The 22,477-nt window shown below is 36.7% G+C and overlaps 3 protein-coding genes across 5 annotated transcripts; 2 read left to right on the forward strand and 1 right to left on the reverse strand.

Moving 5' to 3' along the window:
• Positions 1–696: 696 nt before the first annotated feature.
• LOC121795025 (protein TOPLESS-like) lies at positions 697–9,210 on the forward strand. 2 transcript variants are annotated; one of them, XM_042193457.1, is made up of 26 exons: positions 697–879; positions 1,546–1,686; positions 1,804–1,983; positions 2,072–2,185; positions 2,266–2,424; positions 2,728–2,908; positions 2,994–3,117; positions 3,618–3,724; positions 3,819–3,984; positions 4,087–4,196; positions 4,285–4,354; positions 4,444–4,517; positions 4,592–4,687; positions 4,775–4,870; positions 5,048–5,175; positions 5,265–5,499; positions 5,600–5,758; positions 5,832–5,918; positions 6,075–6,203; positions 6,810–6,920; positions 6,998–7,177; positions 7,261–7,389; positions 7,487–7,582; positions 7,910–8,098; positions 8,184–8,350; positions 8,632–9,210. In XM_042193457.1, exons 2-26 carry the CDS (start codon positions 1,607–1,609, stop codon positions 8,843–8,845), a joined length of 3,381 nt encoding a protein of 1,126 aa, XP_042049391.1. In that variant the 5' UTR covers positions 697–879; positions 1,546–1,606; the 3' UTR covers positions 8,846–9,210. The 2 variants fall into 2 exon arrangements, with proteins under 2 accessions (XP_042049391.1, XP_042049392.1); XM_042193458.1 differs by having other exon boundaries at positions 8,635–9,210.
• An 840-nt stretch (positions 9,211–10,050) lies between these two features.
• Positions 10,051–16,539, reverse strand: LOC121795026 (dynein regulatory complex subunit 6-like). 2 transcript variants are annotated; one of them, XM_042193460.1, is made up of 16 exons: positions 16,460–16,539; positions 15,423–15,719; positions 15,201–15,329; positions 14,900–15,107; positions 14,365–14,511; positions 13,225–13,299; positions 12,966–13,037; positions 12,735–12,806; positions 12,434–12,505; positions 12,249–12,320; positions 11,990–12,061; positions 11,743–11,814; positions 11,419–11,562; positions 11,138–11,209; positions 10,668–10,814; positions 10,051–10,472 (listed from the first exon to the last, which is right to left on the reverse strand). In XM_042193460.1, the coding sequence occupies exons 2-16, from the start codon at positions 15,618–15,620 to the stop codon at positions 10,288–10,290; spliced, it is 1,737 nt and encodes a 578-aa protein (XP_042049394.1). In that variant the 5' UTR covers positions 15,621–15,719; positions 16,460–16,539; the 3' UTR covers positions 10,051–10,287. The 2 variants fall into 2 exon arrangements, with proteins under 2 accessions (XP_042049394.1, XP_042049393.1); XM_042193459.1 differs by lacking the exon at positions 16,460–16,539 and adding an exon at positions 16,272–16,448.
• A 1,867-nt stretch (positions 16,540–18,406) lies between these two features.
• LOC121797181 (COBW domain-containing protein 1-like) lies at positions 18,407–22,267 on the forward strand. The gene is made up of 10 exons (XM_042195922.1): positions 18,407–18,854; positions 19,646–19,711; positions 19,935–20,115; positions 20,298–20,494; positions 20,710–20,760; positions 20,847–20,938; positions 21,090–21,211; positions 21,520–21,611; positions 21,697–21,801; positions 21,984–22,267. Exons 1-10 carry the CDS (start codon positions 18,510–18,512, stop codon positions 22,119–22,121), a joined length of 1,389 nt encoding a protein of 462 aa, XP_042051856.1. The 5' UTR covers positions 18,407–18,509; the 3' UTR covers positions 22,122–22,267.
• The last annotated feature ends 210 nt before the right edge of the window (positions 22,268–22,477 follow it).

The following is a 22,477-nucleotide window of genomic DNA, read 5'->3' on the forward strand; positions in this document are numbered from 1 at the left end:
ACGCCACCTCCAACCATTTATATAAAATTTAAATCTATTTTTAGTATATATCACATTAAAAATAAATTTTTTTTAATCATTTATACTAAACTCAAACTTTACGTCATTTTATGTCTCATACAATTATCTAGAAAGATTGGTGAAATTTTCTACACCAAAATTTTGCTTATAATTAAAGATGACCATCTTAGCACCAACTTTAAAGCTATAGAATTTCTTCAATTAAAATACAATATTCATTGTTATTAAGACCGATGTGATCCAGAACTTAAATCTATAGCAATTTCATTAAATTATTATTTCTACCCATACTATTTTGATGAATTTAGTGAAAGTTGAAATTTTACACATAATTATAATTATGATCCAATTTATGAATTGGTCACAGATTTATAATTTTATTAAAAAAACAGGAGTATAATCTAGGTATCATAGTAAAGTCGCTAAAACAGAACGGAGCCGACGAGTAGCTGTCGGCTAAAAAATTCCGAGCCGTTTATCACGGACAAGAACGTAGCTCCTGGTGGGCCCCGTCTTGACTGTACATATATAAGAATTATATATTCTCTAGTGATAACTACCTCCGCTTATTGCTGTTTACCAAATGATAAGCAAAGCAACTTATCACCCTCACTGAGTCGCCTCTTCCTATAAAATGACTTATTTTCTGCAAGATATGTCGTAGTTTATTTTTTCCCCTTTCTCCAGCGATAGACTAGAGAGAGAAATTAGAGAGAGAAAGGAGCCCCCCATGTGTCTCTGTGTGTATATATAGCTGTATACACAACCTCTCACCTCCATATCCATTGTTGAGACAGAAATCAAGCCCCATTTTCTCCTCGAGCTCGACGCCCCTCTCTCCATCGATCGATCTGAAGAGTAAACCCTTCTCCTCTCTCTGTCTTTCTCTCTCTATCTCTGCATATAAATACACGCACACGCGGGCATCGTTAGTGTATTTATTCTGGAATATCGCTTTGAAGAACTCTAATTTTTTTGATTTTTCTCCCTGCTTTTGATGTTTTACCTCTAACCTTTTTTTCCTCACTGAGTATTGGCGCATAATTTATCTTGACTTTTGTGTTCTGTTTTTTTTCTGCTCCCCTCTTTTTTTGCATCTCGGATTCCATTTAAAGCTGCTTTCATTTCTCTGATCTCTTAAATTAGCTGCGAATTTTTAATTCAACAGTCTGAAGTTTTATCAAAACCCTTATTTTGTCGGTGCGCGCCGCTGCCCCCTTCTTAAAATTTCTACATCTCTATTTGATTGAGATCAGTTAAATGATCTAGGTATGTGTTGAATTTTTTTCCTCTGATTTTCCCCCTTTTTTGGTATTTTTCCTTGTATTTAAGCTTCATTTTTGCAGTGGTGTTATTTTTTAATAATAATTAATGGGTTTTGAAGCTTGTGTGGAACAATAATTAAATGGAGGCATGGTTTGAAAATTAAATATGGCTAGTGGTAGATGACCCTTTCATTTATTATTTTTCTCTCGGTTATGAGTACTTTTTTTCAAAATTAATCTTTTATTATGGGTTTTACAGATCTGCTACGATAACTAACTCTGGAATTATCCCCCCTGGATTTGAATAAGAGTTGGTTGGAATGTCTTCTCTCAGTAGAGAACTGGTGTTCTTGATCTTACAGTTCCTAGATGAAGAAAAGTTCAAGGAAACCGTTCACAAGTAGGTTAATTTATTCGTGTTGCAAGTGTTCTGTGTGTGTGAACTGATTTTTGTCCTTTTCTCATGATTGGGTTATAACTATGTTAATGTAATAATGTGTGGCCTTTCTAATTATAGGCTTGAGCAAGAATCTGGGTTCTTCTTTAACATGAAGTATTTTGAAGATGAGGTTCACAATGGGAACTGGGATGAGGTTGAAAAATACCTCTCTGGTTTCACTAAAGTAGACGACAATCGCTATTCAATGAAAATCTTTTTTGAGATTAGGAAGCAGAAGTACCTCGAAGCATTGGATAAGTGAGACTATATTTTGCTTGTTGAAAATCTGAATTATAGTGATATGTTAATTTGCTAATTTCAAATTGGATTTTGTTGTAATATGTAGGCATGATCGGTCCAAGGCTGTCGAGATACTTGTAAAAGATCTTAAAGTATTTGCATCGTTTAATGAAGAGCTTTTTAAAGAGATAACTCAGCTGCTGACATTAGAGAATTTCAGGTATTCAAGCAATTGCTATTTATTGATCACCCTGTAGATTAAATATTGTATCTTATCAAGCTGAGCTCATTGTTGCTTAGGGAGAATGAACAGCTATCAAAGTATGGAGATACAAAATCCGCACGAGCCATTATGCTTGTTGAGCTGAAGAAGCTAATTGAGGCAAATCCATTATTTCGTGATAAGTTACAGTTTCCGAACCTTAAGAACTCAAGACTGCGAACACTAATCAATCAAAGGTATATTCCATTTGATGCATAGTATTGGGCTTGACTGTCCCTGTATTATTAGCATTCAACAGGACTTTTGTGTTTAAATGAGTTCATCAAGATTTTTATAGTGATGATCTCACCGGGTGTATTGGGTAGTAGTAATATTTATGGTGGCATTGTTATTAGGTATACACTGTTGCTTGCACCTCTAAATTTGGGGGTTAACAGTTTAGTGAAATACGATAATTGCTTTCTTTCTCAAATTCTGTTCTCATGCCAGCTCATTATAGCAACTGCGTGGACAAAAACTAATGGCATATGTACCTGCAGCTTAAATTGGCAGCACCAACTCTGTAAAAATCCTAGGCCGAATCCAGATATTAAAACACTTTTTGTGGATCATTCATGTGGACAACCAAATGGCGCACGCGCTCCCTCTCCAGCAAGCAATCCACTGCTTGGAGGTGCAGTACCAAAACCGGGTGGCTTTCCTCCATTGGGTGCACACGTGGTTGGTTTATATAAAATTTGATATCTAGTTATGACATTTTCTGGCATCATTTTTTTCACTTACTCGCTTGCTATTGGTCTGGCAGCCCTTCCAGCCCACTCCAGCACCAGTTCCAACACCCCTTGCAGGTTGGATGTCTAATCCACCTACTGCAGCCCATCCAGCTGTCTCTGGTGGACCTATAGGTCTTGGTGGCCCACCTATTCCAGGTCTGAATTTATTGATATGTTAGCATTTTTCAAAATCAAAATAGTGTCATGTAAGTTCTATAACTGAATGGGAGGATGTTTACTCCCCTTTATTGGATTGTTCATTTGCTACTCTAATTTTCCTTAGAATTAGTTCTATTCTTCAGCAGCAGTTAGACGTTGCTTATGGAAAAGAACTGCTATGAGAAATTTTATTTCTTCAACAATGATGAAACACGCTTATGATGCAATTTGCTTGTTTCTGTTAGGTTCCATCCACAAATGCCATATAGTTCATGTTTGCACGGTTTGAATGTTAGATACATTTTCACCCAATCCAAATACTTTAGTCTATTTATCATCGTTACTTGATGTATATGCACATGCATGTTGGAATGTCCTAGTTCTTGAAGCATTAATTCTCTTATTCAAATTGTGTTTAAAACATTACTGTTTCACTTTGATACTCGATCGAGTTGAGTTCTTTCATAAGTGGTTTTGCTTATTGTTCCCTTGTGCAGCTGGACTTAAACATCCTAGGACTCCGCCAACAAATCCTTCTGTTGATTTTCCATCTGGTGATTCTGAACATCCTAGTAAAAGAACCAGACCTATGGGAAACGATGAGGTGGTTGAATATGTAAAAGATAACAATCTTGAGATTGAGATGCCTTCTTTGGGTTGTTGTGTTCATCATCTAATCTGTGTTTTTCTGTTTGCAGGTTAATCTTCCTGTGAATGTTCTCCCTGTGTCATTCCCGGGGCATGCACATAGCCAAACTTTTAATGCAACAGATGACCTGCCCAAGACAGTTGCACGAACTTTGAACCAAGGATCATCTCCTATGAGCATGGATTTTCATCCTATCCAACAGAATCTACTTCTAGGTTGCTTTTACAACTATATAAATTCTTTATTTCCTCCATATAATCTTCAAGCAAATATTTTGACAATTTGATGTGCTATTGTTTTCCTATCGAACAACTCAGTTGGCACTAATGTGGGAGATATTGGGCTGTGGGAGGTTGGTTCAAGAGAGAGGCTAGTTCAAAGAAACTTCAAAGTCTGGGATCTGAGTGCATGTACAATACCTTTGCAGGTACCACAATTTTTCTTAGTAAAGTTAGTTAACTAACAATCATATTAAGTATCAATAGCTGGAACATAAGTTTCTCTACTGAATCCAGGCTGGTCTGGTGAAAGAACCTGGCGTCTCAGTGAATCGCGTGATTTGGAGCCCAGATGGGTCTTTGTTTGGTAATGTTGCTTAAATCTGAAACAGTTTGATGCAATATCACTGATTGTATGATTTGATATCTATCTTTCTTCTGTCTTTTTTCTAACAGGAGTTGCATACTCAAGACATTTGGTACAGATTTATTCATATCATGGGAACGATGATGTGCGCCAGCACTTGGAGGTGACTCAGTCATCACAACTTCACTGATCAATGCTTAGATTATTTTGAATTTGCACTGACTGCTGGTGTTTTAGATTGATGCTCATGTTGGTGGAGTAAACGATCTTGCATTCTCCCACCCTAACAAACAGCTTTCTGTGATAACCTGTGGAGATGACAAGCTTATCAAGGTAGTTTAACATAGCAGCTTTTAGATTTTTCTTCTAAGTTTGTATACTCATCTTGCATATTCATGTTCTTGTAATTGATCATTATAGGTCTGGGATGCCCAAAATGGTGCCAAACAATACACTTTTGAAGGTCACGAGGCTCCTGTATATTCAGTATGTCCTCACTACAAGGAGAATATTCAGGTGAATAGGCTATTATAGTAATCATTTGTTAATAATCTGAGGTCTCATGATTAACTATTCTGAATATTTTGTTTCTTTTGTAATCTGTTAATGTAATTATGGACAAGGTTAAAATAGTTATATGTATATGTTTCTTTTTCGGCAGTTGATTATAGTATATATGCCATCGTTTTGCAGTTCATCTTTTCTACAGCGTTAGATGGAAAGATTAAGGCATGGCTATATGACAATTTGGGATCTCGAGTTGACTACGACGCTCCTGGTCGTTGGTGCACAACCATGGCCTACAGTGCTGATGGAACGAGGTAAAATATTCTTGTGCAGTGTGACAACCTTGATTTATGCATTGGCTGCTCATTACCATGTATATTAAGCTGGAAATTTTCTTGTTCAGGCTTTTCTCTTGTGGGACCAGTAAAGATGGAGAGTCACACATTGTTGAATGGAATGAAAGTGAAGGAGCTGTTAAAAGAACATATCAAGGTTTCCGGAAACGATCATTGGGGGTTGTGCAATTTGATACGACAAAAAATAGATTTTTGGCAGCTGGTGATGACTTTTCTGTCAAATTCTGGGATATGGACAACACTCAACTTTTGACTAATAGTGACGCTGATGGAGGTCTTCCTGTGAGTATCTTATCAACATTAAGGATAGCTTATAAGTAATTTTGTTTTTAGTTGATAGACTGTCCACTAAGACTTGATTTTGCTTTTGACAAATTGAAAGGCAAGTCCACGCATCCGCTTCAATAAAGATGGGACCCTGTTGGCTGTGTCTGCCAATGAAAATGGAATCAAAATTTTAGCAAATCCAGAAGGTCTTCGAATGCTACGTAATTATGAAAATCTCGCTTTTGATGCCTCAAGGGCTTCTGAAGCTGCAAAGGTAGTTACATTTACTTTTAGTTTCTTTCTGTATCCATAACAAAGGATATTAAAAGTTGTCATGTTATTAACAGCCCACCGTCAATCCTATGTCTTCTGCGGTGGCTAGTAGTGCTGGACTAACGGATAGGGTGGGCCCAGTTGTTGGCCTCTCCGCTATGGTTGGTATCCTCTACTGCTTTGCATGATAAACATTTGTTTTACTGGAAACTTCAAAATGCACCTACAATTTTATCCCTTTTTGTTTATGTACTAAAATTTGCATTTCTTAGTCTTGCTATTGCTTACTCCCTATGACACTGTGTTTGATTTTGTAGAATGGAGATGTGAAACCTAGAATAACAGAAGAAACAAATGACAAATCAAAGATTTGGAAGCTCAGTGAAATTAATGAACCATCTCAATGCCGAACCTTGAAGCTCCCAGAGAACTTAAGAGTAACAAAGGTATATTCTCTCTTTGTTCAACTTCTTACTTGACGTATGCTTCTTGTGTGAGATATCATTTCTATTATCAAAAGTTGTCATGAGATATTTATAGTTCTTTTGAATTGTAAAACATTCTTTTTGTATTAAGCAGAATAATATGTTCATATGGTAAAAACTTTGGTATAATTATTGTGTTATAACAAGTTCCAGGCTGTTTACAAAGTTTGGTATAACGTAATAATTTATTTACCACCATAATTCCTTTCCCACAATGTACTTGCAATTCATAAACTTTTGTATTATGTCAATATCAATTTATTTTCTTTTCCTTATATCTTGGTATACTTGGTCAAGTGGTAGTAATCACTGAGTATGAGTTGTATTGGTACATGAAGATATAGCAGTTTTTCTTGTATTGGCAAGTAGTTTGATTATAGTTTAGCTTTAGCCTTTAGCCCATCAGTTTTATTTCTACCAGAGCCAAACCATTATTAGAACCATCTCCATTTGTTTTAGAACTTATCCAAGCTATGGGTATTAAAATCATGTCATTTTGATGTTGATTGTGCACCCATGTCAGCAGTTGGTTACTAACAAGGTTATTTTTTTGCATTGCTCAAACAGATATCTAGGTTGATATATACAAATTCTGGTGCTGCTATATTGGCTTTGGCTTCGAACGCAATCCATTTACTCTGGAAGTGGCAGAGGAGTGACCGTAATTCAAGTGGAAAAGTAAGAAAGGACTATAATTTTCTTCGCCCTAAAATTACAAGTATTTATCATCTGAGATTGAAACGTTAATGATGTAGGCAACTGCCACTGTTTCACCGCAATTATGGCAACCATCAAGTGGAATTTTGATGACGAATGATGCAGCTGACACAAACGCTGATGAAGCTGTTTCTTGCTTTGCTTTGTCAAAGAATGATTCTTATGTAATGTCGGCATCTGGAGGAAAGATATCTTTGTTCAATATGATGACTTTCAAGGTATTAATGTAATGAAATAATGATTTTGTACTCTTTGTGTTTAATATGTGTGTATTCATATCTCAAAATCATGAATATTGCAGACAATGACAACCTTCATGCCTCCGCCACCAGCAGCAACATTTTTAGCATTTCATCCTCAGGATAACAACATAATTGCAATTGGGATGGATGATTCTACGATTCAGATATATAATGTCCGAGTAGATGAGGTATTTCAGAAGTCGTTTCGTTATTAAAAACGAGCATTTTTAGCATTTCATCCTCAGGATAACAACATACTTGCAATTGATGTGACTTATCTTGCAGGTCAAAAGCAAGCTTAAAGGTCACTCTAAAAGAATTACAGGACTTGCCTTCTCAAATGTTTTGAATGTTCTAGTTTCATCAGGAGCCGATGCTCAGGTCAACAATTTTTCCTTTTAGTTTGCTGTCCAAGAGTATTGTTGCATACTATGATAGAATGTTGTTCCAACTGCTGAAACAGCCATTTTCTAACTTCACTCTTTTCCCTATTAGTCTTTTATGTGATGCTTGAAAGTTGAAGTCGAAAGATCTCTTTCTCATATTCCTCTTTTCTTCTTTTTGAGGCAAGGTGAATTGAATAATCTTTTGGCAGCTGACTAAATGTTGTATTGCGAAGTACATGAAAAAGTTTAGTACTAATGCTAATTTGCTTACTATATGATGAGTCGTTTCTGATTTGCATTTCTTGTGGCTGTTCCTCTCCAGATATGTGTGTGGAGTTCGGATGGATGGGAAAAGCAGAAGTCAAGATTTTTGCAACTACCTCCTGGGAGGCCACCGACAGCGCAGTCAGAAACTCGTGTGCAGTTTCATCAGGACCAGATTCATTTTCTGGTTGTACACGAGACTCAGCTTGCCATATATGAAGCAACGAAATTAGAATGTGTGAAGCAGGTAGGTAACTGAATAATTTCTCTAGTTGAAAAAATAGACTTTCTTAGCGCAGATTTCTAATAATTCACCTTTTCTCCTCTGTCAGTGGGCTCCACGAGAATCAGCTGCCCCGATATCTCATGCGACGTTTTCCTGTGATAGCCAGCTGGTATATGCAAGTTTTCTTGATGGAACAGTGTGTATATTCACTGCTTCACACCTCCGCTTACGATGCCGCATTAATCCTTCCTCTTATCTTCCCTCAAGTGTCAGGCAAGTGTTTCTCATGATAATTAAATTTGGCCTTTGGGCCTTTTGTTTTCCTCGTGCTTCGCAAGGAGTCGTCATGCATCTCAAACTAGTCTCTCTTAACTTAATGAGCATCTGAATTTTGATATATAGATTGTGTGGGAAGTTCATAATTGATCCTCTTTAATATGTGGTGAACCCTAATCGTAGTGGATGTACCATGCATCCGGATGAATATATGTACAAAAGAGTCAGTGAAGATTCTATTATTTTTTAGTTTCCTAAACCTTATCTTTATTCTCCAGCAGTTCAAACGTGCACCCTCTTGTGATCGCTGCACATCCACACGAGCCAAATCAGTTTGCGCTGGGTCTATCAGATGGTTCAGTTCATGTTTTTGAGCCGCTTGAATCTGAAGGTAAATGGGGTGTGCCACCACCAGCTGAAAATGGGTCTGCCAGCAGTGTACCAACCACTCCTTTAGTCGGAGGATCGGCCCAAGATCAAGCACAAAGGTGATATCCAGAAATTAGATAAGGTTGCGAATCGCGATAGGTAATGTTGCATTTAACCTTGAGTTGCGGTTTGGGTTGGGTGGAGAATGTTGGTAGTGACAATGTATTTATTTAACATACCTGAACATTCTTCGACTTCGCTGTCTTCTTCGTCTGTATCTTTTTCCGACTGTTGGGAGCTGGGTATGTAATTAACTTGCACCTTAGGCTCAAACATGCCAATTTAATTTGCCGCATTTTGGGTAATACATATGATGATGTAAGATGAATTGGTAGCTACATTTTCTAGACTAGTGGTAGTGACATAAAATTTTGTCTTTAGCCATTTCTCTTATTTAAGATAAGTTGGTTTACCCTTTCTTTGTGCTATTGCTACGCATAATGATGAAATACATGTCTAACTAATTATGCATATGTAGGTAGGTAGATTAGATGTGTATGATTTTGATTGCAAGCATATGAACACAAGGTTTTTCAACTTTAGTGCAGTTTTCACTCAAGTGTAATATCTACAAAATATATTGTCCAGAAGTAAGAATCGAAGCATGGAATTTAATGTGTACTAGAACTAAATGTATTTGATAAGTAGCAATTACGAAACTTTTGTCAAAGAAATTAGATCTCAAGTACAAATAAGAGAAATGAGAACGTACCTACCTATTTGTGGATACTCCATACTATGGAATTAGAGGTGTGGATTTAAATTTTAAATTAATTATTTGGTAATTTATTTAATTTCAAATTCTCAATTCTATATTAAAATAAATATTTAAAATTTCAAATAGTTGTAAAACCGAACACTCTTGAAATACACACAACTCACATACATGGTACTATATGGTACAAAATACACACATACAACTCAGAATATATAAAAATAAAATATTTAATTAAGTATTAATATCAACGTGTGATTAATATTTTGACTTACCAATAATAAATATAAAAATAGAATATAATTTTATATTATTAATTAATCAATTAATTTTTGTTAAATAAAAATATTAAATTATATTCTAATTCAATTCCATTATATCAAAAAATCAATCAGATTTATTTGATACATGGAGTATGCACCTCATTCATCAGTGGAGTTATCAGTCACAAATAAAATTCCCATCAGCAATTCAAGAAGTAGTGCAGACATCAGATAATACTTGAACACACAAAGAAATTTCAAATATGTACATTGGACAGACATACTGTGAATAAAAACAAATATCTCAACAGAAATACCAACGAAAGTTGTTACTTATATATATATATACATTTCCATCTATGGAGATGGGCTGCAGAACACATGCCACATTGCCGCTGACATTTCAAGAACTAACAAACTTCAAAATTATGTACAATTCATTTTCATGATGCGCGGCTTTATTTCAGCCAAAATCCTGATGACTGACCCCGCCCGAATTATGTACGATGGATCCGTGCAGGCTCGCTTTATTCTGGCCTGAAATTCACTAGCTGGGGGAGATCCGTTGACTGAAGCATCTTGATGTCGTTCGCGGTCACCTTGCACGACTCCAGCGTAAGCGACTTCAAGTGTTTGAGTGACTTCAGATGACGCAAACCAGCACTCGTCACCCGAGAGTTCGACATGTTCAAGGAAACAAGTTGAGTAAGCCCTGCAGTCAAAAACTGATTTAGACAATATCCAGTTTCCAAGTACACTTTTTGTCACGTCTTACACAGGCTTTGCACTAATATAAGTTGTCTCTAATTTGAAATCCTAACGAGTTCAAGGCAAAAAGATGCAAACGAATAATATATCCAATAACAATTCCCATGAAATGAACAACAGGGATATCAGTTTCACATACCAGAGATTGATTCCAAACTCTTGTCCGTCAAGAGGCTGTTCTGAGATAGATTCAGCAGTGTCAAGGATGTAAGATCTTTAATGTTCTTTACTCCAGCATCCGTTAATCCACCACCACAGATTTCCAGAGAGCGTAGCTTCTTGAATGCTGAAGGAGAGGGATACAAGAAATAAATGAGGATGGATCAAACACTTCAAGCGATGAGCAGAACTGTGAAATGACAATTTGAATTGGATCTGACAATACACAGAAGATCCAAATCCTCATTTGCTCTCAAGCTTTCGAGTTTTAAAGATAAGTAGATCAGAAATGAAGTGGCAAAACTTAACATAAACCCCTTTTCACTGTTACCCAACTTTTCCTTGCAGTAGCTCTTGTTCCTTATATTGTTGTAGGAGAAGGGGGTTAAAGGAAGACAATACAATACATAAACACAACTGACTTGAGTACAATGGGATAAGTTATCATACCTCGGAGATAATTGGTTCCAGAATCAGTAATCCGTGCTCCAAAAAGATCCAGATGCATCAATCCAGTCAGACCTGCAATAATGACATAGTAAAGCTCATGCACTCATGTGAGGTGTGTGCACGCATCGAAACAAAAAGTAATAGTTATTACTCAAGAAGAATAAATTAACTAGGCCAAAAAGTAATGCTAGTAGTGCTCAAAATTGCTTGACAGAAACATGCCATAGTTTCTGCTAATCGTATAGATACAGCAAGACACTAACCACCCTAAAAAGTCTTACTTGTAAGAGCAGCAAGGCCAGCATCCGTAATTTGACGTGCATCCAGATTGAGGGACTTGAGAGATGATAAGCCAGATAACTTTCTCAAGCCACCATCAGTGACAACAGTAAATGATAGATTTAAATTCTCCAGATTAACCAGTCCTGCAAAAAAGAAAACCAACCAATATTAAATGAAACTGAAGTTCTAAATGATGATTTGAGGTTAAAGTTCTTAGACTATTTAAAATGTGTGTTCTTATCATGTTTTGTTGTACTATCTATCTTCTCTACCAAATGACCCCTAAACATGCTATCTATACTATCAATCCAATCAAGTTTTACCAGAAAGATGGCGTAACGCGCTGCTCCCAACTTCAGTATCCGACAACTCCAAAAACTTTAGACGCGTTAAACCTTAGATCAAGCAAAGAAGAGATAAAAAAATCAGGAGGAAAACTTGTAACCAAACAGATTGGCAGAGACTGATAAATATTATCCTGAATCAAATCATGCAATACAAGATGGAAAAATCATACAAGACTGGGTAAGTAGTTATTCAAAAGACACAAGCCAGAAATAAGTGAATAACCTGAAAGGTAAAGAATCCCTTCATCTTTAATCCTGCAAGAATCAAGGTTTAAGCTCTCCAAATTTATGAGACCTGTTTGAAAAGGAGAAAGTAAATGAAACTTGGGCAATATATTAACAATAATTCTAAAGTATAAACCAACGTCCACTTAAAAAGGCACCTAAATCCTTATAAATGTAGAGTAGAAACACTGGAACTGGAATAAAGTGGTTCGTGATTTGAAGAGGTAACATATAAGCAATATAAGCAAAAACACTACCTTTAAGGTGCACCAAAATTGCACCTGAGATATCATTGAACCCTAAATTCAACACTTTCAGAGACTGCATCTCTATAAAGATCAGAAAAGACAAAACATTAAATTCTTCTTACAAGAAAAAATCCAGAAAGAACTTGTACATTTTTCCTTATAGATTTACTTCACTATATCTAGAAAAATCTCACTTGAAAAGTTTTCACATCCATTGTCCTTCAAATCACATCTGCTAAGATTCAAATATTGCAATGCACCAAGAACTGCAACAAAGAGAAAGCATATAAATATAGAATGGTATATTGGAAAAACTTATAGAAAATATGTCAAACATAACTCTTGGAGCCCAGGGATACAAGAATCATACATCATTTCAGTTATCACAAGGACTTAAAGAGGTAAAGAGATTATGATAAAATGTTAGATCTTAAACAAGCTCTCACGTAAGTAGCTTATAAAGCCCAACATAGTCAAATTAAGCAGAACATTTGCCTGAAAGTGACTCCAAGCAAGCAGCAGTGACAGGGCAAGCTTCCATATTCAAGAGAGAGAGATTCTTCAAGTCTGCATGAAAATTATGAAATATTACTTACACAAGGTATCAGTAGCTTAGTTGAGCAATTTTCTTTTATATCTATGGGCCTTTAATTATTTTTCATGTTCAGTTTTCTTGTGCTGAGCACCATAGGACAGTAGGTTTTTCATATAAATCAGTGAAACTACCTCGTAGAAAGACTACACCATTATCAGTAACCTTACTGGATGCAATTTGTAATGACTTCAAGCTTGTCAGGCCTGCAATAAAAAGAGAAATGGGTTGAACAATGTAGCATAACACTCCTATTAGGGCAATTTCACAGGTCAATGAAAATCTTAACATCCAAAGATTTGAAATATGGTCTTCACTAGCATCTCAAATACTTAAGAATGCCAAGCTGTTTTTGAAAGTCAATGAATCAGAAAGAGGAGGTGAGTTAGCTACCTGAGATAGCCTTTATATCAGCATCGGTGATGCAATTGCAGCAGTTGACATTCAGCATTTCAAGTTTTTCAAGTCCTGCAGACCAAGGGTAAGATAGAGCACACAAAGACTACAGGGCATTTAAAGGCAATCCAAACAATATCCAGTACATCAACTTGTCAATTTTGGCCAATGCAGTAGTATCACCATATTGATATCCATAGCTACTTCCAATCACCAAGATTTATTCCTAGAGGTTAACTGGTGCCACCCAACCTGACCACTCAAACCAGAAAATACAAAACCTATGTAGGTGGCTCTGTTTTGTGAAATTGCAATTCCGACAGTTTATCTGATAAGATGAGAATTTTCTGAAGAACAGAAAAGGAGAACTAATGTTGGACAGATATAAACACAAAGAAAAGTTTGCAAGAGAACACAACAGAGAACTGCAAAGCCCACCATCTTCAGTGAACTAATGGAACTCCCTCCAGGTGTTCCGATAACAAACATGTTTCAAATTTCAGCATCTCTAAGGTTCTGGTGAGAAGAAAGCTCCATGATAGGGAGTTGAAAATAGCAAATCAAGCTAGGAGGGCATCATGTAGATGAGGGATGCAATAGAATAATATAAAGCTGTGATAGGATGTCTCCCACCAAGCATTCGTCCCAAGACCTAACCTTATTTTCGTCCCAGATTTGGACTTTTTCGCTTGAATGAAATTTGGGTAACCCCTAGAAACGAATTTCCAAGTTCAGAATGTGATTCTAACAGATAAGCTTCCGATGTAGTATTTCTTTTATTGCAAACTGCATTTGCTTGTAATGACCTTGCACCCGAAGAAAATAATTTTAACAAGACTTGAATTTTCCAGCAAATATTACAAGAGCCGAGACCTTCTATCTCTTTGGGACGGACCACCACATCGCACGAGATAAAGTGAGTATGAATACACATCACGGCATCAGGACCATTCCAGAGGATGTTACTTGTTTCCCTCTCTAAGGCTATGCGAAACAATGACAAGTAGTTGGAAAATACTTGAAAGAGGGAGAATATGACTTCCCTAATAAATTAGGATATGAAGCAGTTCTGAATGCCTCTAATACCATGCATGATCTATATATTATGTCACCAATAAGAGCTCACAGAACACAAACCTTTTAAGTGAGCAAGTCCTCCATGGATCCTGGGACATCTCTCCATATCCAACTTCACCATCTTGATTAAGCCAGACAAAGAACTTATTCCTTTGGCGGTAATCGAGCTGTTTCTTTTAAAACTGAGTGTAGTCAGGTTTGAGAGACCTACAAGGTTGAAAAACATGCACAAATTAGATTGTAGGTCCTGAGTCTTCTGACTACATCAGAGTTCCTAACAGCACTTTGATATTACTTACAGTAAACAAAACTTAAACCTCGGAAATGTTGTCATCAAATACACTTATACAACCGAATGCCAGAAAGCAACCAGATACTCTACCTACGAATTTTATTCCTAAATACAAGTCAAGAAGAAAATAAACCAATACATTCCCGTGGAGACATCACGAAACGAGTTCATTGCAACAAAGGAACAACTTCGAGTAGCTGGGACATCTAGCCCCCAAGAAGACAATATATAACCAAACAATGGCAACCACCTTTACAACATCCGGAAAAAAAATCAAATGTGAAGTAGAGGGGGTGGTCTTACCATTAACCTGTTCAAGACCCTTGTCCGATATCTGATCACAGTAGTTGAGATTCAAGGCCTGAAGATTCTTGCAATCTTTGAGATAAGTTAACCCAGAGTCAGTAACGTCTGAAGCTGAAATATCCAAAGAGAGCAATGACGAACCCTGAGAAGATACAACATCCAACCAACTGTCACCAACTCCTGGGTACTCCCCCAAACTAAGATCCTGCAGGAGACAGAACAGCTCTAATGAGATTAATCTACCTCTAGGCACTAACACAGCTTATGGCCCTGATTCAAATATATCATTTAATGATACCTGAAGAGCACAGTCCCGAAAAGCTTCAAGTAAAGTATCAGTCAGGCATTGAGAACAGACCAAATCATCAAAAATCTGCTGAGTTATATCCCTTGGCAGCATGGAGAAAGTGCCATATTTATTTATGTCCTTCAATGAACAAAATTACTTATGAATACGCTTCCCCCATGTTTAGCTTTATGTCTGGTAAAGAGAACCATTAAGAACTCAATCTGAACATACCTCCCTAATTTTGTATATGCACAAATCCATAAGCGTGGGGCATCTTTGTTTCCCCTGGCTAGCATCCATAGAAGCTCTAGAAAATGAACCCCCAAGCCATTTTGAGCTCCCACTTTTAGTATATCTCCCAGATACTCCTCTGTTGATGTTATCGTCGTTAGCCTGTTGATCACGCTTCCTTGAACAAGCTCCCCCCATTTACAGCAGTATATTATCTATGCTATCACAAAAGCAGCAGTGAAACAGTGTAATTCCCCATTTTGTTACGAATGTCAGGGGTACAAGAGGAACATGACCCTGCCAAGAGCAGACAGATATCATTAAAATTTGAACAAAATTACCATATGATTCCGTGAATCAAACCTTCCTAATCTGCTTCAGCAGTTAAATTTTCTCATTGAAGTATGCATATTTTCAAGGACTTAAAACAGAAGCCACTGAATCGCGGATAAACAAACAGGAACACAGGAAAACAGAGCATAAGAAGGCAAGTATATAATACGCTTGCAACTTCTACGAAAGAAAAGTAGTATAATTCTCGGTATATAATACGCTTGCAACTTCAACGAAAGAAAAGTAGTATAATTCTCGACACAGAAAACACTCTTTTTAATCATTTTTTCCACAAAAGTGTTGTCACAGAAGCCTCGATTCCTCACTAGAAAACCATTAGTGATAAAGAGAAATAATATCTACTGTAGCAAGTGAACAATTTTTCTCTGCAATAACATCATCCTAGCTAGAGACTAACAGTCTCTAGAAAATGATCTAAGAAGATATGAAAAAACGATGACGCACGCACATGAAAGGAGGGATTTTCCTTAAAACACAATCATAAATTTAACTCACTCATACACACGCATGATCAAGCTCTCCATCTCAACAATCATCACGATCACAGTCGTCAATTGACATCATATAGGGAAAACACACACACATACACACGCATACATATGATGATCATATTAGCCAGAAAAGGCGAGAACACACACACAGAGTGTCATCTCGAATAGAAAATAAGACAAATTGAATAACACCTCAATATTTCCACCGAAAGTCCAAAAATATACAGCTTATTTAGAGAGAGAGAGAGCAGAGAGTGAGAGTAGCAGAGGACGAAGATAGGGAAGAGAGGCAGCGTACAAGAAGGGGAGAGGTTGCCCGAGCCAGGATCCGAGCCAACTGATCTCCGCCACGTGGTGGCGTGAGGTGTGAGGATCTCAGCTTCGGGAGAGATAAGAAGGGAGCTTGGGAGTGTGCGGGTCCCACTGCCTCCGATTAGATTGATTAATTTTTTATTATTAAAAAAATGTATGATTCGGCTTGCTTTATCCATATCAAGGGAATTTATTAGCTATGGGCCCATTTCAGTGGAAATTTTGGAAGCAACCTAATCAAGCTTAATGAAATTCAATCTACTTGCATTAAATATAATCCTAAATTACAAATATCTTTAGTAGTAACACAAATGATTGCGCCTTTTTTAATTCTATTTTAGTTATCATTTTATACGGCTCACTCAAAGTAAATTAAATCAAGAAAAAATTATTTGATCAATTTATTTCATCGTTATAATAAATAAATCACTTCTAACTTTGTGAAATAAGATTGGACACACGAAAATCCAAATTGATTCTTTCTATGACGTTGAAGTCTTCAAGTTATTATTAAGTGCAAAATTGAAGTTAACCTAAGTATAAACTTTTGATTTAACTTTTATAGCAAGTTTGATTAACTTTTATACTTAGATATATGTCTTCTCAAGCTTTTAGTCTTCAAGCTTTTATCAAAGGTAGTGGGGGAGGACATTCACCTTTTCCCAAATGGGAGATTAAATCTTTGTAATTATGACAAATTAGGGCATACGCAACGCATCTCGTTGCGGTCCCTATCTCGTCTCGAAGAGACGAGACAGCGTTGCGGGCTCCGTCTCGTCTCCATCCTGTCCCGTAACTCGTCTCGGAGAGACACTCGACGAGCTGTCTCGCCACGCGCGTTGGCGACGTGGCGAGCTGCAGTTTGTCCGTGACGCCCACTCGCCGGCCTGCGAGTGAGCGTCGTTTATTTCCGTTGAAAATGTATTTTTTATTATTTTTTTTAAAAATTTTAGAAAAAATTCAAAAAAAAAAAATCCCAAAATTATACTAGCAGTTTATAGCCGTTTCTAACAAATTTTCATTTTTTTAAATTTTTTTTACGCACCCAATCACTTCTATAAATATCAAATCATTCCCATAAATTAATCCACCAAAAAAACTCTATATTCTCATTCAAATACTCTCAAACACTCTACATTCTTCATCTCAAAATATTATTCTTCTCCAAAATTTAATCCATTCATGGATCCATTTGAGCAAATGCGTCGAATAATGGAAGAATCGCTAGCAGAAGATCGACGTCGGGAGGAGGAGGTAACCGCGGAGGAAGCCGCCGTAATCGGGACTTACATCCATTCAAAGGCGATCCTGGACTTACATCCATCGTAATCGGGAGGAAGCCGCCGCAAGGAAGAAATTAAATTATGTATTTGTAATATTTTTTTAGGATTTTAATTATGTGTTTTATAAAAATTTTTAGAATTTGAAGTTGTAATTTTATTTTATTTTATTTAATGAAGTGTGTTTTTATTAATTGAATTTGTTAGAAAAAAAATAAAAAATGAAATTGAATGAATAGTTAAGGGATAATATGGTTAAAAGATGGAGGGTTGCAGGTGCTATCTCTTAGTTAAGAGATGAAGTGAAAAGTACAGTGAAACTCATGAATAGTTAAGAGATGAGACGATTAAGTGACGGATAAGAGACAGCTTGCGGATGTCATTGGAGGATTGATAGTAGTATAATCTTTGATCTTCACATCAATGATTCATGGTGTTAATTATGTCTCTTTGGAGGTTTGGATACAAAATTAGTAATTTTGTATTTACAAATTAAATCAAGGTGTGATTTGATAATACCAAGAAGACAGACAAAACAGTAAAACTGATAGACTAACAAATATTGAGAGAAACAAACGAAATATTCCAAGCACAAATTTTGCGGTGTCACAATTCAAGAACTGAGAACACCATAAACCCTATCTCTCTCAATGGAAACCGTAGCATCAGTTTCCATGGAATTCGCCTCGAATTTTATGGGATTAGCCAAAATCCGCTCTTATCCAATTTCATCCGTAAAAACCACGCATTTCTTCAGCCGAAACAGGCAAAATTTCACTGTCCAAAGCCGCAAGTTCTTGGCTTGCACCATTTCTGACAATTCAAGAATCGTGCGCTCATCGAAGCAGCCGAAGAGGCGCTTTTGCCGCAGGCTGACGGCCGCCTCCGCCGCCAGCTCAGCAGCAGAAACTGAAGATTCTGGCGTTGTGACTAAAATCCCTCCTGATAATAGAATTCCAGCTACCATTATTACTGGCTTCTTGGGCTCTGGAAAGGTATTTGCAGTGTTTGGAATTTCACAGTTTTGTGTTGAGCATTTGAGTTTATCTTTCTCTTTTTATGTGAATTGAATGAATTTTGATGAGGGTTTGTGTTTGTTGCAATTTTGCTAAGTATACTGTGGGTGGATTAAGATGGGAATGCACCCGCACTGTCGTGATTATAGACTTTCAAATAGTTAAAGATTTATCATTTTTTATTTATTTTATTAATCAGTGTCACTAAAGGTAATTCGGTAGTTTTTCTTGTTGTGCTATTTTGTTCAGTGTGAAATTGAATTCTGCTATGTGAGAGACTTTTTTCTTCTTGAAATTCTATATTGCTAAAGTTCTGATCTTGCTAAACATTTGATTTGATGAGGGTTTGTGTTTGTTGCAATTTTGTTAAGTGTACGACTGGGAATGCGCTGTGGGGATTAAAGACTTCCAAATAGTATCTCTTTGGATTTATTTTCTATCACTGGAGGAGAATTGGATAGTTTTTTTTATTGTACTTCTGTATTGCTAAAGTTTTGATCTTGCTAAACATCTATTTGAACTTTTTATATGAAGTCAGCAGCACCTAGAATATTTAGTTGTTATGTTGATGGAGTGACTTTGTATCGGCCACTAAAACTAATGATAGGGGAGATGCTAGTTTGTTAGTGTTTAATTAGTAATATTTGTAGTCAATCTTTGTATTCTTGAGAGAAGGCTTGTATATTCCTACATGTACATAAGCTGAGTGAATTCTGTTTACCTTGTTTTTGCTGATATATCATTCTTACTGATTCTCAAGTGTTTGGCAGACAACCTTGTTAAACCACATCTTGACTGCTGATCATGGGAAACGTATTGCAGTTATCGAAAATGAGGTATGAAGTGTCGATTATATTATCAATGGAGTGGATATTAAAAACACTCAAATATGCTTCTAGACTAGAGAGCTTCATTTTCAACTGGAACTGCGATGCATTCTTTCCCTCAAGAGCACTAATATGTCCAAAATACTGTACATGAGACTTGAATATTTGGAATATGCAGTTTTGGAATTGTAGGGCGATCGATTCTAATATTGGTTGACTTACTGTATATCAGTTCGGTGAAGTTGACATTGATGGCTCCCTAGTTGCTGCCAAAGCTGCTGGGGCAGAGGACATTATGATGCTCAATAATGGATGTCTATGTTGCACCGTGAGGGGGGATCTTGTAAGGATGATTTCGGAACTTGTTAGTACGAAGAAAGGGAAATTTGATCACATTGTTATTGAGACAACAGGTAGGCTCACTGAGTAAACAATTTAGTTTGGATTGAGGCCGTTTGAATCCCAAATTTGTCATGACAAGTTCATTGTCTTTAATCAACATTCAAAGAGGATTGAGCATTCTTATTTTTGTCTTCTCATTTTGATTGCATCATCAAAATTGATACTTGGATCCATGTGCTGCAAACCTTTTCAGGATTAGCAAATCCAGCGCCGATTATTCAGACGTTTTACGCCGAGGATCAACTATTTAATGATGTTAAACTTGATGGAGTGGTCACACTTGTTGATGCTAAGCATGCTGGCTTTCACCTTAATGAAGTGAAGCCAGAAGGTGTTGTCAATGAGGCAATAGAGCAAATTGCATATGCTGATCGCATCATAGTAAACAAGGTACGAAGTGGTTGTTGTTACATGCTCTATTCCTGGAAAACTCAAATGTAAAGTTTGTTAGTGAGCATTAGCCAATTTGTCCCTTCTTTTCAGTTTCTTATTTGCTTAACTCGCACCTTCGTGGAATGTCTTACTCTAGAGCATGTTGCTTCCTTAGTTATTCTTCGGATTTGACATTTTGGCAGATGACTGATTGCATGATATTTTGATTACAGACTGATCTTGTTGGCGAACCTGCGGTTGCTTCTCTGGTTGAAAGGATAAGGGTGCGTTTTCTCAAACATCCCGTTTGACTGCTTTCCCCCTTCTTTTTTCCCGTATCCTCTCTAACTAGTTCTTTCTTGTAATTCAGGGCATAAACCATATGGCTCAGCTAAAGGGAACACAATATGGACAAGTTGATTTGGATTATGTTCTTGGTATTGGAGGTTTCGATTTGGAAAGGTCTAATTCCATTTAGATCTTGATCATAAGAGTGTTGTGTCTCTTAGCAGATGATCCTTCGTATAGTTGGTTTTATATGCTGACATTTTGTTTAGTATTTTTATGAAATTTAATATATAGTTTTTCTCTCAAGTTAAGTGAAAACATGCAGAATTGATAGTGCTGTTGACGTGGACCACTCAAAGGAAGAACATGGTGGCCATAGCCATGAGCACAAGCATGATCACGAGCACCATCATCATGGTCACGAACATGACCATAGCCATAACCATGGTAACTCTAAAACTTTTTGTTTCTTTACTGTCTTGAGAATTGCCTTGAAGAATACACACGAGTTTTGTTATACGATTTAGAAGTGTTAACCAGAAATATTATTATCAGATATCTGTTTTTCTCTGTAACTCCGGCGTTTGCTTTTTCCTTGAGGCTACTGGAAAAATCAAGTTATCCAATTGATTTACTCTCTATCCGAGGCGAAATGACATTTTTACCATTATCTGTGCTGCTTAACTAATGTTGAGACTATAAAACAATCGCAGGCCTTTGAGCATGCCATACTGATTACTTGAATGCTGTTGCAGAACATCACGATGACCACCACCACGATCATACACACGACCCTGGTGTTTCTTCAGTTAGCATAGTTTGTGAAGGGACCTTGGATCTTGAAAAGGTTGGTTGCACGACTGTCTTCATTTTTCTAACGTTTATTCAATGGGAATATTTATGCAGTGCTGATTTGGTTTGCCATATTACAGGCTAACATGTGGCTAGGTAACCTATTGTTAGACAGAAGCGAGGACATATATCGAATGAAGGGTCTTCTATCTGTTGATGGCATGAACGAGCGATTTGTTTTTCAGGTAAAACTATCTAAACACTTTCCTTTTTTCCCGATCCATAATATGCTTCTTCAATCTTCGAAATTGTATGTTCTTGGGATCCATAATATAGTTTTCTGCCATCAACACTGTGCTTGAAATATATTGTTTTGTTTTGAGTAATCGTGTGTTGTTATGTTTTGAGTAATCGTGTGTTGTTACAGGGTGTCCACGACATATTCCAAGGTTCACCGGATAGGCTATGGGGTGCGGATGAAGCGAGGGTAAACAAGCTTGTATTTATCGGGAAGAACCTCGACAGGGAGGAACTGGAGCAAGGCTTTAAGGCCTGCCTGTTATAGTTGTAACTTGCAAGGATACATACAATGCAAACCATGTTTTTTGAGGTCATCAATTTCAAAATAAAATATTTATTTGGCCTCAACTATTCAATAGAGTTGTAACGCTACATGCAAACTTTTCATGATCATTTGTATTGGTATTTAAATAGCTTTGTGTTCAATATTTTATAATCTTTCTTCTTCCATTGGAGCACACATTTTGCTGAGGACATTCCAAATTTTTTTTGGTTATTTTGACTGTGACGGAGGAAGTAATAATTAATTATAGGCGAATGAGTTTTGGCCTCCTTTAAACAAACTATTAAGTTATCACACTCACAAGCATCATTTCTCAAAGAGTTTTTTTACAAAAATCA

Source organism: Salvia splendens, chromosome 3, assembly GCF_004379255.2.
Source record: "Salvia splendens isolate huo1 chromosome 3, SspV2, whole genome shotgun sequence".
NCBI classification, from domain to species: domain Eukaryota; kingdom Viridiplantae; phylum Streptophyta; class Magnoliopsida; order Lamiales; family Lamiaceae; genus Salvia; species Salvia splendens.

Excerpts from the sequence above, each read along its gene's own strand:
- LOC121797181 (XM_042195922.1), top strand. The coding sequence starts at position 18,510 with ATGGAAACCGTAGCATCAGTTTCCATGGAATTCGCCTCGAATTTTATG. Across the intron at positions 19,712-19,934 it reads TTGCAGTTATCGAAAATGAG|TTCGGTGAAGTTGACATTGA; the intron begins GTATGAAGTGTC and ends ACTGTATATCAG. Across the intron at positions 21,612-21,696 it reads GGACCTTGGATCTTGAAAAG|GCTAACATGTGGCTAGGTAA; the intron begins GTTGGTTGCACG and ends GCCATATTACAG.
- LOC121795026 (XM_042193460.1), bottom strand. The coding sequence starts at position 15,620 with ATGGGGGGAGCTTGTTCAAGGAAGCGTGATCAACAGGCTAACGACGAT. Across the intron at positions 12,321-12,433 it reads TGGATGTGAAAACTTTTCAA|AGATGCAGTCTCTGAAAGTG; the intron begins GTGAGATTTTTC and ends TGATCTTTATAG. Across the intron at positions 10,473-10,667 it reads GAGTTTGGAATCAATCTCTG|GGCTTACTCAACTTGTTTCC; the intron begins GTATGTGAAACT and ends TTTTGACTGCAG.
- LOC121795025 (XM_042193457.1), top strand. The coding sequence starts at position 1,607 with ATGTCTTCTCTCAGTAGAGAACTGGTGTTCTTGATCTTACAGTTCCTA. Across the intron at positions 1,984-2,071 it reads TACCTCGAAGCATTGGATAA|GCATGATCGGTCCAAGGCTG; the intron begins GTGAGACTATAT and ends TGTAATATGTAG. Across the intron at positions 4,355-4,443 it reads CCCAGATGGGTCTTTGTTTG|GAGTTGCATACTCAAGACAT; the intron begins GTAATGTTGCTT and ends TTTTTCTAACAG.